At 39.9% G+C, this 13,964-nt stretch overlaps 2 protein-coding genes across 7 annotated transcripts in view; both read left to right on the top strand.

Annotated features, from left to right (window-relative positions):
* The first annotated feature begins 24 nt into the window (after window positions 1-24).
* On the top strand, window positions 25-8,604 carry LOC144529420 (coiled-coil domain-containing protein 106-like). 2 transcript variants are annotated; one of them, XM_078268500.1, is made up of 7 exons: window positions 25-212; window positions 1,792-1,908; window positions 2,710-2,901; window positions 4,590-4,742; window positions 5,522-5,725; window positions 7,080-7,240; window positions 7,785-8,604. In XM_078268500.1, exons 2-7 carry the CDS (start codon window positions 1,800-1,802, stop codon window positions 7,938-7,940), a joined length of 975 nt encoding a protein of 324 aa, XP_078124626.1. In that variant the 5' UTR covers window positions 25-212; window positions 1,792-1,799; the 3' UTR covers window positions 7,941-8,604. The 2 variants fall into 2 exon arrangements, with proteins under 2 accessions (XP_078124626.1, XP_078124625.1); XM_078268499.1 differs by having other exon boundaries at window positions 25-418.
* A 1,483-nt stretch (window positions 8,605-10,087) lies between these two features.
* The window catches only part of LOC144529471 (CCR4-NOT transcription complex subunit 3-like), a 36,940-nt gene continuing 33,063 nt past the window's right edge, over window positions 10,088-13,964 (top strand). For 4 of the 5 annotated variants that reach the window (XM_078268588.1, XM_078268586.1, XM_078268585.1 and 1 more), the window contains exons 1-2: window positions 10,088-10,246; window positions 13,766-13,828. In XM_078268588.1, coding sequence (XP_078124714.1) covers window positions 13,804-13,828 — 25 coding nt within the window. In that variant the 5' untranslated portion in view covers window positions 10,088-10,246; window positions 13,766-13,803. Of the gene's footprint in view, window positions 10,270-13,765; window positions 13,829-13,964 lie in introns of all 5 variants that reach the window. The other variant, XM_078268584.1, reaches the window with a different exon arrangement.

Raw genomic sequence — 13,964 nt, 5'->3', positions numbered from 1 at the left:
CACGTTTCCGGTCTGAGTTTGGACCCGTCTCAATACCTCCGACCTCGTCATGAACAATAACGGCTACACACACTTCCGTGTGCCAGAAAACAAGTTTTAAAGTCGTTTGGGGCAGAACATAAAAGTTTTTTTTTCTAGAGCGAAGGAACACCATCGTTGTGCGCATGTGCATACCAGAGCGTGGTACACCTGTTGAAGCCACTTATAATCAGGTAATTGCAGCTCGCGCGGCCGTAGAGCAGCAGCTGTGGGTCGTTTTCAGGCTGTATTACAGAAGTATAACTGCACACAGACCTGCTGAAGACTAATAATAACAAGTTGATCACATTATTTGAGTTATTACTCATCAGTAGCGCTCACCTGACGGAGCTTTCAGTCATGAATCCTCAAACCAACAGAGACGATACACACCCGCCAGGTAACTGCAACATTTAGGCTAAATGGCGTATCCACCTTGTGCTCCAAACGTACTGAATCATTCAGATTCACATGTTTGCGTTTAAATGCCTTATACATGTAATAATTAGCTTAATGCAACGTCTGTTCATGGACTTGAAAACAACTTAAAAAGTTGTGCTTTTCTGCAGTTCAGCCTCAACAAATCACTTTCTGGCTCTAAACTGCCTTTTAAAAGTCATTATTATTGATAAGCTGATCCTTTTTAGGCCACGTTTTTATGCCCTAATATATCATTTAGTTGTTTATACTGAACATTACATTAACAACGTTATGACTATTTTACTGATGTTTTTTTTTTTATTGGTTTATTTCCACGCAAAAATAAATTAAAGTATTTTGTTTTTTAAAAACAAAATAATACTTTTCTTTATTTTTGGCATTGTGTAGCCTATATATATATATATATATACATATATGTGTTTTTATTAATATTTTTATATTTACACTTTTATATTTTAGCTTATATTCGCTATATATCATATATTCTGTTATCTATCTTTTATTGTGTATTTAATGTAAAGCACAAGCACTATACGAATAACGAATAAGTTTGAACTTTATTATAAGAGCTGAAACAATCAGTCAGTCAACAGTAATTCATCTACAACACTTTAGATATTGATTTATTGTTGAAATCATTGATTTTATAAAGCTGAAATGCTAAACATTCTCTGTTCCCAGTTTTCTTAAATGTGAGGATTTTCTTCTTTACTCTGTTTTACGTTAATGCAAACTGACAATCTTTAAGGTTCAGACTGCTGGAAGAACAAAACAAGACATTTGAAGACATCAGCTTGGGTTCTGGGAAGTTGTGATGGCCTTCTTTTCTGCTCATATTTGGGCATGTTATAGGGTTGTGTAGATCCTGAGTCCTGACACATCTTGCCTTATGACTAATTTAATTTTAGCCTAAACAATAGACAGACTCATTAAATACATGCTGTGTGAAGATAGTATAGAGCAGGTGGAATTTGTTTCATGCTCTAAAACACAGTGGGAAATGTTTTAAAGAGCTAAATCAATTAATAAAGGGAGTTATCTCAGGACACTTTACAGATAGAGTAGGTCTAGACCACACTATAATTTATTTATAATAATATAAGAGACCCAACAATTCCCTCCAAAGAGCAAACATTTGGTGCGACAGTGGCGAGGAAAAACTTCCGTGGGCGGCCATTTGCAGCTGCCGGTTGGGACACAGAGACACTGATACAGATATATTAGTTGTGGTAGACTTAACTTGCTAATGTTCTGTTTGTGTGTGTGTGTGTGTGTGTGTGTGTGTGTGTGTGTGTGTGTGTGTGTGTGTGTGTGTGTGTGTGTGTGTGTCAGGGCACTACATGCCCCAGTCCACATCAGGAGGAGGAGGTCTGTACCTGGATGCCTACGAAGTCTCTTTCCCTCTGGATGAAAGTAATGAGAGGCCGCCTGTATATCAGCATATTGACGGTACGCCACGTCTACTACACATGACCACTGCTTTCCTAGTTTTGACCAGTTTTATAATGCAGCAGTAACATACTGTGATAGTTAGTTTTCTGCAGGTCGCAGTTTTCACGCTGCGTGCGACAGATGTTGTATGTGATTAAATGGGTTGTGTCTTTAAGTGGAAATTCCAAGTGGAAATAGTTTTTGAGATAGTTAACCTGCTTTGATACGCGTGTTAAAACCCACATAAATCTTCCTCGTTTTGCCCCCCCCCCCCCACAATCCCATTTCAGCATGCAGCTTACCATAACGTGTTCACTGCTGTCCAACATAAGAGAGTCAAACCAGGTAGATTTTGTAGAAAAACAATCTCCAAATGTTAGTTTTATCTGCTGGTTTTTCTGCTAGATGTGCTCAGTGGCGATTTCCTTCAGTGGAATTCATAGGCGTACTTTACAGGGGGCATGGGGGGGGGGGTTACTGCCCCCCAATAATTAAAACGGGCCAATGCAACCCACCCCAAAAAACTATTATAATTTCCTTTACATAAATAAAGACATTTGCACCATGAATTGATTTAGAAAAGGCACAAAGTTTGGCAGAAATTTTCACCAGAATGCAAAAAATAAAGTGTTTTTAAATAAATAAATTTTAATTATAAAATAAATTCTCCCCCACCAATGTCAAACCCAAAGGTACGCCCTTGGTGGAATCATATACCAACACGATGATGCTGTGACATTGTGGTACTCTGTTGAAGCCGTCCCTGAGGTTTGGAAGAAAACACTTGTCTCCAACATCTCTGATCTCCTCCTCCTGCAGAGCCCGTGGTGCAGGAGTCTCCTCACTCCCAGTACAGCCCTTTCATCCTGGTGTCGAACCTGCGAGCACACCTGTACGTCACCCTGGAGAAGAACGCCTGGCTGCAGAAGCGCATTGAGGAGCTGGAGGAGGAACGCAACTTCCTGCGCTGTCAGCTGGACCGCTTCATCGTGAGCATGAGGGGCCCGGAGGGTGAGCAGCCGGGAAACACGTCTGTCGTATTTAGTTTGTTAACGAGGAAATACAAAAAGTCGTCTAAATCATCACGTGAAGGGAAAAAGGCATACAACTTTCTATGATTATGGATTTCTCCAAAGCAACATAATGCATGCTTACAAAGATTTACATGAAGTATATGTGTTCAGTGTACTGGATTAATATCTGCCACAGCGCAATAACAGATGAGCGAGGATCAAATTGAATTAATATCTGTATATTAATATCATTAAACGTAGCTACAATATGAAGACAACATACAAAAACTCAATTTAAAATAATTATTCACATTCTTTATTAAAATCAACAAAAGATTATAACCGTGTTAAACTAGTACTATTAAAATGCTCTAGTCTCATTTTAAAGTGTTATATTATTAATGCACTAAAATGTAATCAGTATGTTAGTGTCGCAGGTGGTCTAACCTTTTTATGAATTACACTAGTCGGTCATTTGAATTATAAGTGCTTCATATTGTATGAACGCAGGTGTTAAATAATAATGTAAAATATTTATCTGCTAAGTCACTAATAACTACAGCCGTCAAACAACATGAAGTGACATTTAGGAGCTTAAAATACTCAAGTAGAGTTCCAGAAGCAGCCTTTTAGTGCACTACAAATGTCAGAGTTCAGTAGAGTTAAAGCTTTAGTGCGTAACTTTTTGATATTAATGAACGTCCGTTACATTCAAGCCATTGACAAATGAGTTGCTACAAAGCTAATTAAGACCATCAGCTCCACACAGCTCTCTCTGTATTTCTCAGTATGACTGTGTTCAGAAGATTGTGTCGCCCGGTGACTTTCCCGCGCAGAAACTCGAGTGAAGATAATGGCCTCTTCTGAGTTGATGAGTTTTTTTAATCCTCCGTGTCCTCCTTGGCTACTAGCAACTGCGTGGGGAGGGGTGGGGCCGCGTGCGCGATCACGGAAGGCTTGTATCATGTGGACACGCCGACAGTTTTGTTGTCATTATTTAGAATTCCTCATGGGGGCGACAGAAACTACGCACTATTGCTTTAAAATAAGAATTTACAACTTACACTTTGTCTGGACTTCAGATGTGATGTGAAAGTCTTCAGATTTGTGTACCAATGTCCAACTCAAAAGACGCACAATAAAACTGAACTTACTCTAAGAAAGACTAAGGGGAAATTTAAAAAGAAAAAGTAGAAATTCAAAAAAAAAATTCTGGGGTTAAGGAAGCGAGGAAAGTATGTGGTTTATGTTTGGATGACAGTTTACCCCAAAATCTCGTCCATGATTCCTTCTGCATGGTGATACAGTTGGCGGGTGTAGTTCGGTAGAAAGAAAATAGTTCCTACAGTACATAAAACTGCTCACAACCAGGTCTGTGGATTATCTTGAGTAACAGGGTCATGATTTCTGAAAAGAGACTATGCTGTTGAGTTTTTCAAATGTAGCTTTTGGCGCTTTAAGCACCACAAGCCGAGTGACAATCTACATTGATAAATAGTGCTACAGGTAAGAGGGAAAATATGTATTTTTGATTTGGGGTGAACTGTCCCTTAAAAGGCTACCAAACATTTGCCCATCAGTTTTCCTTAATCCCCAAAAATCAAATGTGTATTTAGTTTGTTATCCTATTTTTGGGTCTTTGCTTGTTTTCCTGGACCTGGACAGTATTATTCTAATCCCGTGCAGTAACAGAGTGGTGTGGAGACTCCCAGCGTGGTGTGAAGGTCCAGCCTGCCAGCTCTCCCTCTCCTCCCTCCCCCATGACGACCAGGTCTGGGATGACCCTCAAACGCCTGCAGGGACCAGGACCTCGGACCCGTCGCAGCACTGCCATCCCTGGTGAGCAAATTGCTGCACTTTAATGTGTTAGAAATGTTAAACTTCGACATTGGAACATGCATATTAAGGTAAGGATAACTTTTTTTTAAACTGGACCCTCACCCTATTTTCCCACGTTTTTGTGTCTAAGTGACTAATGCGAACAACATTTTTGAAAGTAGTGCAGTATTGAGCAGACCGCTGCTGCTCAGATTTTTATTCTAAGTGTCTGACAACATTATGGAAAGGATCCCTTTTTGTTAAAGACTAAGATCCTTTTTGTTTAACATGAACCCGAAATCACCATCGCCAAACCTACCAGACTCCATGTAAATAAACAATACTTTAAGCGTGTGTAGCATATTTCCCCATGTAAATGGGTGTATTAAGGGTTTATTTCAAGCGGTGATTGTTGGAACAGTGGAAAGACAAACCAAGACGGCTTTTGAAGTGTTTTACGATGATAAAAGTACTGTTTATTTGAATGGAGTCTGGTGGGTTTGGCGATATTGATTTTTCACAGTTTCATGTTAAACAAAATAGGTCTTCCTTTTTAACAAAAGGGTCGACCTCTGTAAGGATCCTTTCCATAATGTTGTCAGACACTTGTCTGTAGTGGCAAAACGAGCACTTTTAGTGAACGTAAATTGAAGGTACGCAAGTGCCCATTAAATGTTACATTGCAGCTTGTCTTGCTTAATACTGGACCAATTAAAAAAAAATAAAAAATCAAATGGAGACTTTCTTGATGCATGATAAAGATGTTAAGTTCATTTCCGCTCTTCCTTTCACGGCTGCAGTGAAGCAGGAGTTTCACCTTGAGGAGGATAAATACTACACTGAGGACGAGTACGTGGAGGAAGAGGAGGAGGAGGAGGAGGAAGACGACGATTCGTCTGTGGAGCAGGGCTCAAAGAAGAAGGGCCGAGGGCGAGACAGCGGAGAGCCGAGGATGAAGATGAGGAGGATCTTCAGGATCACCCACGGGAGGGAGAGACAGAGAGGTACGTAGGCTACCAGACTACTACACTGTGTACTTTATTGTTTGATGCACGAATGCATTTTTCATTCATTCATTCAACCTTTCTTTATCCTCGAATCATCCTCGATCACTGAGAGGCGGCCCTCATTTGCGACGTCATCTAGTAATTACAAAGACAACTACAAAACAACTACACAGAAAAGAATACACCATCATAAGAAAGATAGAAAGGCAATCAAACTTTCTGAATTGGAAAAAATAGTTTGATAAATAAATTAGGATAATACAGTTGCAAAAGAAAGTACAATACAGACGTTTGCGAGTTTAAAATCCAGATACAATTCCAGCGCCAAATGAACCTAGGGGTTAATAACACGTGTCCCGAGTTGACTGTTCTCTGGGATATGTTTTCATGCTAATCGAATGTGACCAGTTTTAGCTCAAACCGCTAACTAGCTTATAACTAGGCTAGTTGTCGGGTTACGGGTAAAGTAAAAAGAAATCGCTATTTCTATACCACTAACAAGGCTCAGATTAGCACCACACTTCCACGGTAGCGTAATGAGGGTCCTACATGTAAACCGAAGCATTGAGAACTTTGTTAGTGTACAGACAGTTTATTAAAAAGAGAGTTTAGAAAGACAGTAGCTTTCGCGTCGTGACTGCTTTCCCAAGATGGCGCCCGCTTGTATACGTGAACGGTACTGTCTTAAACTCTCTTTTTAATAAACTGTCCGTACACTTACAAAGTTCTCAATGCTTCGATTACGTGTAGGGACCCTCATCATGCTACCGTGGACGTGTGGTGCTATTTTGAGCCTTGTTAGTGGTGTAGAAATAGTGATTTCTTTTTCCTTTACCCGTGCCCCGACAACCAGCGTTATAAGCTAGTATAAGCATAATAAGCATTTTGAGCTAAAACTGGTCACATTCGATTAGTAGAAAACATATCCCAGAGAACGGTCGACTCGGTAATCATGTGTTATTAACCCCTAGGTTCATTTTGCGCCGGAATTGTCCTTTAAGGAAGTGCTGTAATTTGTTCCAGGAGTCAGGGCTACTAATGTTTAAAGCAGTTTTTCCAAGTTCAGAGCGAGCTCGTGGAACATGAAGCAAAAGCCAGTCAGCAGAGCGAGTCTGATAATGTCCCTCTGAGTGACCGAGAAGTTCTGTAAGGTAAGATGGTAGTTTTCCAACAAGGCAAAGAGATAGATAAAGAGATACCAGTGGACATTTGTCCGGATGTTGTCAATTCAGCAGATTTAAGAAATGAAAACAAGTTTGAAAAGGAAAAATACTTTGTTTTAGGTCCAAATCACAAACATTGTGTGTTCCTCAGTCTCCATTTTCTCTCCTCTCTCTTTCCCCTTCCCCAGTTAAAGACCCAGAGGGGGTTTTGATTCGTTATAAGAAGATCCTGACGACCTACCAGCGGGTGAGGAGCATGTCCCGAGCCTTCCAGATCCACGGAGTGGACAGAAACACCATGGCCTCCACCTCCCCCATCGCAGAGCTGCTGCTGGTGGCTGAAGAGAAGGTCTGATTTTGAATGTTCCTGTTCATGATAGTTGGCATGTATCTGGACTCAGTGATGCACTGAAAACAAAGTCAGTCATTCATCTTTTATAATGCCAACAACCTGCGCTAGTAAAAAAAAATCTGCTGTATATTTCAATGTGTGTATATAATTCAAGGGTACACACTGAGAAGTGTAGTTTTGTTATAGTTTGGGAGCAGATTTGTTACTTGATGTAAGCTCTGTGTTAGCTTTTGCGACATTTAAGGCATTTAGTTGATCCAAGGGTGTAGAATGAATCAAAAAAACTACAATCAGTTATTCTATCACAGGCGGATGCTTAAAAAAAGGATTCCTAAACAACCAACTGAGTCAAATTTGTGAAAGAAACTGTCAACAGTCAGAGGTTGTTTGTTTTCCCGCACGGTTTCTGAAATATACGACTGTCTGTAAACTCTATTGGTATAAATAGAGCAATGGTAAAATTATTGCAATACAATACTTTTTTTACACACATTGATGTAAACGTTCACTAAATTAATGAAGACTTCTGATGTACCTGCAGATGGTGGAGGTCGGAGAGTTTGAGGCGTCGAAGGAGAAGCTTCTGGATTACGCCCGGCGGTGCTACAAGACCATGGACGAGGCGACGCACGCCAAGGTCCAGAGCATGAAGAAGACTCACAAGCTGCTGCCGATCTCCTACAGGTTCCGAAACTGACCAACAGGAAGGACGAGGAAGGGTACAGGCTGGAAGAGACAGCAGGTTTACTTTCATTTTTGTTTTGCACTTCTTGCACCTTACAGTAAGAAGAGGAAATTTGGGGATGTGAAGATTAGACGCCACATTACAGGATCCATTTAGTTTGACAACAGTTTCTACCAAAATGCTGATTCATTTATATTTGTGACTTTTATTTGTTGTGCAGCTGTTATGGTGGGCAGGATTTATTTTTTCTGTATGTCAGTTGTATTGAAGATTGTGATTTTCATTGGAGGTTGAAGTTACATGAAGTTACTTTTTCTTTACCTCAGGAATTAACTGAAGTTATACATCAGTTAGAAGACACAGTCTATTGTGAATTATAGGCCTTGAAAACATTTCAGCGTACCGACTGATTTTTGAGTGACTGCAATCATTTCATAGAGCAAGTATCAATGTAAATGTGTCAAAGATTGTTGAAAAGTTTGCTCTATTTAAGGACCCCAGATGATTGTTAACTAAAATGACTGGCCTTCACTATTTGTTTTGTATAAAAAATAGAGAAATATTTATTTGCTTTATTTATGTTTGACGCAGCATTTTGAAGTGTATAAACAATTATTGTTTTCTAAAATATGTACATTTAATCTGTATTATTGAAAAATAAAAACATTTGTTTGTTCATATGTCTCGTACCTAAGTTATATATTAGTTACGCACTTTGCAATACACTAAACTCTATTTCTCATTTTTCACATTTATTTGCTGACTGCAACAATATGATTCAATTAAAAAAAAATGTATTAAAGGTTATAAAGGTTTATTCCCAAGTAGGTTTTTCACTCACAAGGAATTTGCCCATTGCAACACATTGAGACGAAAAAATAAATAATTAAGCACTGCAACAGTCAAGGACTCATGTAAAATAGAAAATATATATATATATATATATATACTACTACAAGAAATATGCAATATAACTTTTAGAATGAGTAAGTTGTCCAGTTTAGTGCAGGATGTGCAAAACTATACAGAATAGAACATACAGTATGTGCAATATAATAGACCAAGATATGTGTTAATGATTCGTCCTGACCACAGACTTTACGTATTGAATATTTATTTATGATCAAAATCTGAAGAAATAAATGAGGTTTACAGATTTTGCTGAAAATATCTTATTTATAATAATAACTGGTATGTCCTATAGGTTTGTAGCATGTACTTTTACAGCAGCTTGCAGACCGTAGGGCCCACTGGTGGAACAAAGGAGTAATGCAAAGGTCCACAGGTTACGATGTTATGTTTTATATAGTCTATGGTTATGATAAACTGTGATTTATAAAGTCATATATTACAGGATCGAATAAGCCAGTGGCTGGTTTCTGAAATTATGATTTGAGACCAAAAACAGATTTGGCTTCATAAACAACAAGTTCAGTACAAGTGGTCATAGCATGTTCATATATCCCTGCAAGAGACATGAGCCAGAAGAACCTATTATGGCTACATGTTTTAAAACAGACTTTTAACACATGTATTTATTCTTTAATTCCATAGGGGCACATCTTTCTTATATCCATATAGCTATTTTTTTTCTTTGTGATTTAATGATTGAATGATTTAGGATTATTTTTACATTTTTAATATAAATGTCTTTATAAACACTCTGAATGTGAGTTTATTTCTATTATATCTGTGTAATGTTATTGTAATCATCCACTTTGTTGTTGTCGCAGCCTTTCTTGTTTTTCTTAATTTAAAAAAAAAAATTGTTACAATGTTGATTTTCAGCATATGTGAACTAAAGTTTTGAAAAAATAAAATAAAAAGCAACGATAACGTCCTTTTATAAGCTAGCTACTACTTAAACAAATCCTTGGTGTTATTTAGCTGCTAAGAAAAGGCTTAGGTGAACTCAATTTCCCAGAACACCCTGCGTCTGACAGAGGGAGTGGGGGTGGAGTAGTGGAGGGGGGCGTGAAACCAAACGTACACTTTGACCTTTCCAAACAGTCCAATCAGAGCGGGAGTTATTCCGGATGTAGTAAAATCAGCCACTCGTGACCGACAGCGTGATTCGGCGAATAGTAGTACAGGAGCGACCACAGCGAACCAATCACAGAAGAGGTAGGCGGGACTCCTGTCCAACACGGCATCGGAGGAGGAGGTGTTCCTGGTGGCCATCTTGGATGTGCGGAGTGATTGTTTAGCGAGAAGAATTGACATTTTTTATTTTAGAAAAATAGCCTTTATACTGAATCGTTGAAGATTTACGGGAGTGGATCGACTGAGGCAAGAAATCGTAACTCGGAAAGATCCAGGTAAATTGGTCGCAGGCTCAAAGGTGATGCATTTATGTGCCTTCTCACCCCTTTCTCTCTTTGCCTCTCTCCTTTCCAAATTGTGTCTCCCACATCAAACAGCGTAGCCGGTGGGAAGCTGCAGCTCTCCACACTGACAAGACATCAACTTGTGTTTTTGCTGCTAAAGCGAAAACGCACAACTCCCTCCACTGAGTCGCGGTGTGTAAACTTAGTTTTAAAGTGTATCTGCTCGGATGTTGGTGCCCACAGACTGCTGCTGGCACAAATGATGCCCGCATTGTTTATAAACATCCCGGGCTAACAAATGTTTGTCCCTCGGTCCGAGAACACGGCATGGACCTTCGGTTTAGCTAACGTTAGCCCCGACAACGGTTTAGTTTTTAAATTTGACTATAACATGCTCAGAGGGTAGAAGTGTCTTCAGTATGTCCTAACTCAACTGGCCAGTGTGAACGTGTGTTAGCAGGACACAAGGGCCTGTGTACAGTTGTGTGCACTGCACCTGTTTGGGAAAGTAATGCTAAAGCTAACTTTATTTTTTTTTTCTTCTTCTGTATTTAAGTCGTGTTATACTTTTAATTACAAAATTGTGTCTTTAGTTTCAATTTTAAGTTTTATTTCTCCAAAATATAGTTAAGCTGAAATAATGTGTCTTTTAGGGCAAGTGCATTTAGTCAGTTAAACATCAGTTAAACCATAAATAATCAACACAGAAACACAAGTGCATGGGTGCAATATAAAGGTAACGTTAGTTTAGGCCGAGGTTTTATCTAGGTCAAATATTTAAAGTAAGTACTTGATAGTGGAATACATTCCTTTATCATATATTGCAATGTTATCGATTTTATAGATCACAATGATACTATATGTCACATTTAAAAAAAAAAAAATATATATATTTATATACACTCACTGGCCACTTTATTAGGTACACCTTTCTAATACTTGGTTGAGCCCCCTTTTTAATACGGCTTTAATTCTGCTTTTGGTCCATATTGACATGATAGTAACACTCAGTTGCTGCAGATTAGTCGGCTGTGCGTCCATGATGCAAATCTCCCGTTCCACCACATCCCAAAAAGGGATCTATTGGATTGAGATGTGGTGACTGGAGTTAATTTGAGAACAGTAGAGTTATTGTCATGTTCAAGAAACCATTTTGAGACGATTTGAACATCGTCAGCAACAACAATCCTCGGGCAGGCCGCGTTTAAGCAATGCTCAATTAGTACTAAGGGACCCAAGTGTACAAAGCAAAAAAAAAAAAAAAAAGCGGTGCTTTTTTTTGCCTCCAACGGCACCTTCCAGGAAGCGAACCCTAAACATAGCCATTGCCGCGCTGCCTGGGAGGAGACGCTGAGGGCAAAAAACACCAAAGACCGGCCTTGTGTACTCCGTCCCCTTTCCACCCCCAGTCCGACTCCTCAGAACGGGCAACGTTTTCCAATTCTTCTGTTGTCCACCTCTGGAGAGCCCGTGCCAATTCTTGCCTCAGTTTCCTGTTCTCAGCTGACAGGAGTGGCACCCGGTGTGGTCCTCTGCTGCTTCAAGGTCCGCCGTGTTGTGCGTTCAGAGATGCTCTTCTGCTTAACTTGGTTGTAATAAGTGCCAACAGGAAAAAGAAGGATTAGAGAGGAGAGATGACATGAAACAAAAGTTCCTGGCCAGACTTGAACCGGGGACATTGCAATTACCTGGTCAGCGTCTTAAATGCAAGCTTGGTCCATCAGAACACGATCATGATCAAAATGGTCCAATCCCGAAGTCCGGACTCACAGACTCACGGACTTTGGTGCGCGTTCTCGCGAAATTCGTAAGGGCTTAGGGTTGTCCCATTGTCGAATTTCAAAGGGCGTGAGGGTTTGAGTACACACTTACCGAGCCCTTTCCGTGAGTCTGCATCGATGCAGACTTCACCGAAGGGAATTACCCACAGTTCAAAGCGTTGTGACGTTTACCGCAGAGACCAAAGGGAAATCCGGAAATTACAAAGGTAAACCATACTGTCTATGAGGTAGACAACAGCATAGACAACAGCACGACACACGACCACGGAACACAACGGACCTGTTGTCCAGCTTGTAAAACTCGACAATTTAATCTATCCAACCCAATGATACTATCTGCTGATATTAGGTTATCATATCAGGTTATCATATCAGCCAGCATTGACATATTTTTAAGTCTTTTGTCATAATATGCACAACAATTACAGTGGAGCAGTCTTTGGCAATGAAATTCTTGTTCTCAGGTTCCCTCCAACAATGCTACTACAACATATATAAAAGAAAAACGCACAGTGAACACAACACAAAATAGTGCAGAAGATAAATATGTATGTATACAGTGTAACGGTACCCAGGCCACATGTACAGTAGGCCTGCATGTAGGTTTGTCCTTATCCTTATCCGCTCTAGTGAAGTTATTGAGACTAAAATGGTTGAATTTGTATCTTAAAAGAGACCCTGACTAAATGTGAAGTGAGATTTTAGTTTCACTTTGGCAAGTACAGTCAGAAAAAAAGCTGCAGACTCTTGAGCTTTGATGCCTAGATGTCACGTATTAAAGGAAGCCATGAATCCTGCAAAAGTCCACGAAAAGCACAGTTGTCGTCCTTTTCCTACCTGCTCACCTAATTCTAATTTTACTCTGAATCGGAGCATCAGGTGACAGTGTAACCTCTTCTAACGGCAGCCCTAAAATAACCACACAAACACCGTCAGCTGCTGCTTGCAGCATGCAGTTGATTTCTCGGTCCAGTTTGTTGTTGGACGATATGTCTTTTCTTAAACTAGTCAAACGTATGTCATGTTCAGACATTTCCCGGCGCCACAGCAGAGTTTGATTGCAGAATAGGGGTTATCAACCATAAATATCAGCAATTCTCATCAGCATGCGATCGCAACTTTGCCCGTCCCGGTGCAGCCGGAGCCTGTTGTACCGAGGCAGTGAGAACAGAGCATTAAACGCGACAAGTTCCAACTTGTTCCTCGGGTGTTGTTGGAAAAAAACATTTTAGAAAAATGTCGAAATCATCAGCTGATGTGGACATTGAGCAGGAGGTGTAACAAATCCGTTGCTATGCAACACCTGAAACTACTCATTGAATACATTGAACATCACAGTTTAATAAAACAAGTATTAAGGTATACAGGGGGATGTTTCTTTTAGTCACAGTGAGTCCCTGTAAGGACATTTTGGAGGATGAAGGCCAAGCTCAGCTGCAGAGCTGCACCTCTGTCATCAGGGATTCGGCGTGTTGCCCAAAGACACTTCAGCAGGGCAGCTACTTATTAATGAAAAAGGTCTCCACATTTCTCCCTGTATGTCTCCTCTTCCCCATCTTTCCACCAGTCTGTGTTTTGTCTTTGTAAACATTTCTTCAGTGCATATCGTTTTATATTCTTAGGGTTACGCAAAATAACACTTGTTTATTTGGCAGTAGTGTTCATTATTGTGCACTGGCCCTGTGTAATTAAGACAACAAATACACTTGTTTGTCTCTGTTTTCTGCAGTAAAAGAAGGCATGAAGACATCATCCTAGTCATCAGTCATGGCCGATAAAAGGAAACTTCAAGGTGAGTGTGGCTAACCATTGCCTAATCTTAGTGCCTTCCAGGCAGCGCTGCCTAGAAGGAGACGTTGGGGGCTTAAAACACTGATAAACGTGTGTGTGTGTTCTTGTTTAACTGTATTTGTGGGGTCCAAAAACCA

Source organism: Sander vitreus, chromosome 14 (assembly GCF_031162955.1).
Source record: "Sander vitreus isolate 19-12246 chromosome 14, sanVit1, whole genome shotgun sequence".
Taxonomy (NCBI): Eukaryota; Metazoa; Chordata; class Actinopteri; order Perciformes; family Percidae; genus Sander; species Sander vitreus.
The sequence above is the reverse complement of the archived record's forward strand: the minus strand, read 5'-3'. Positions and strand labels throughout refer to the sequence as shown.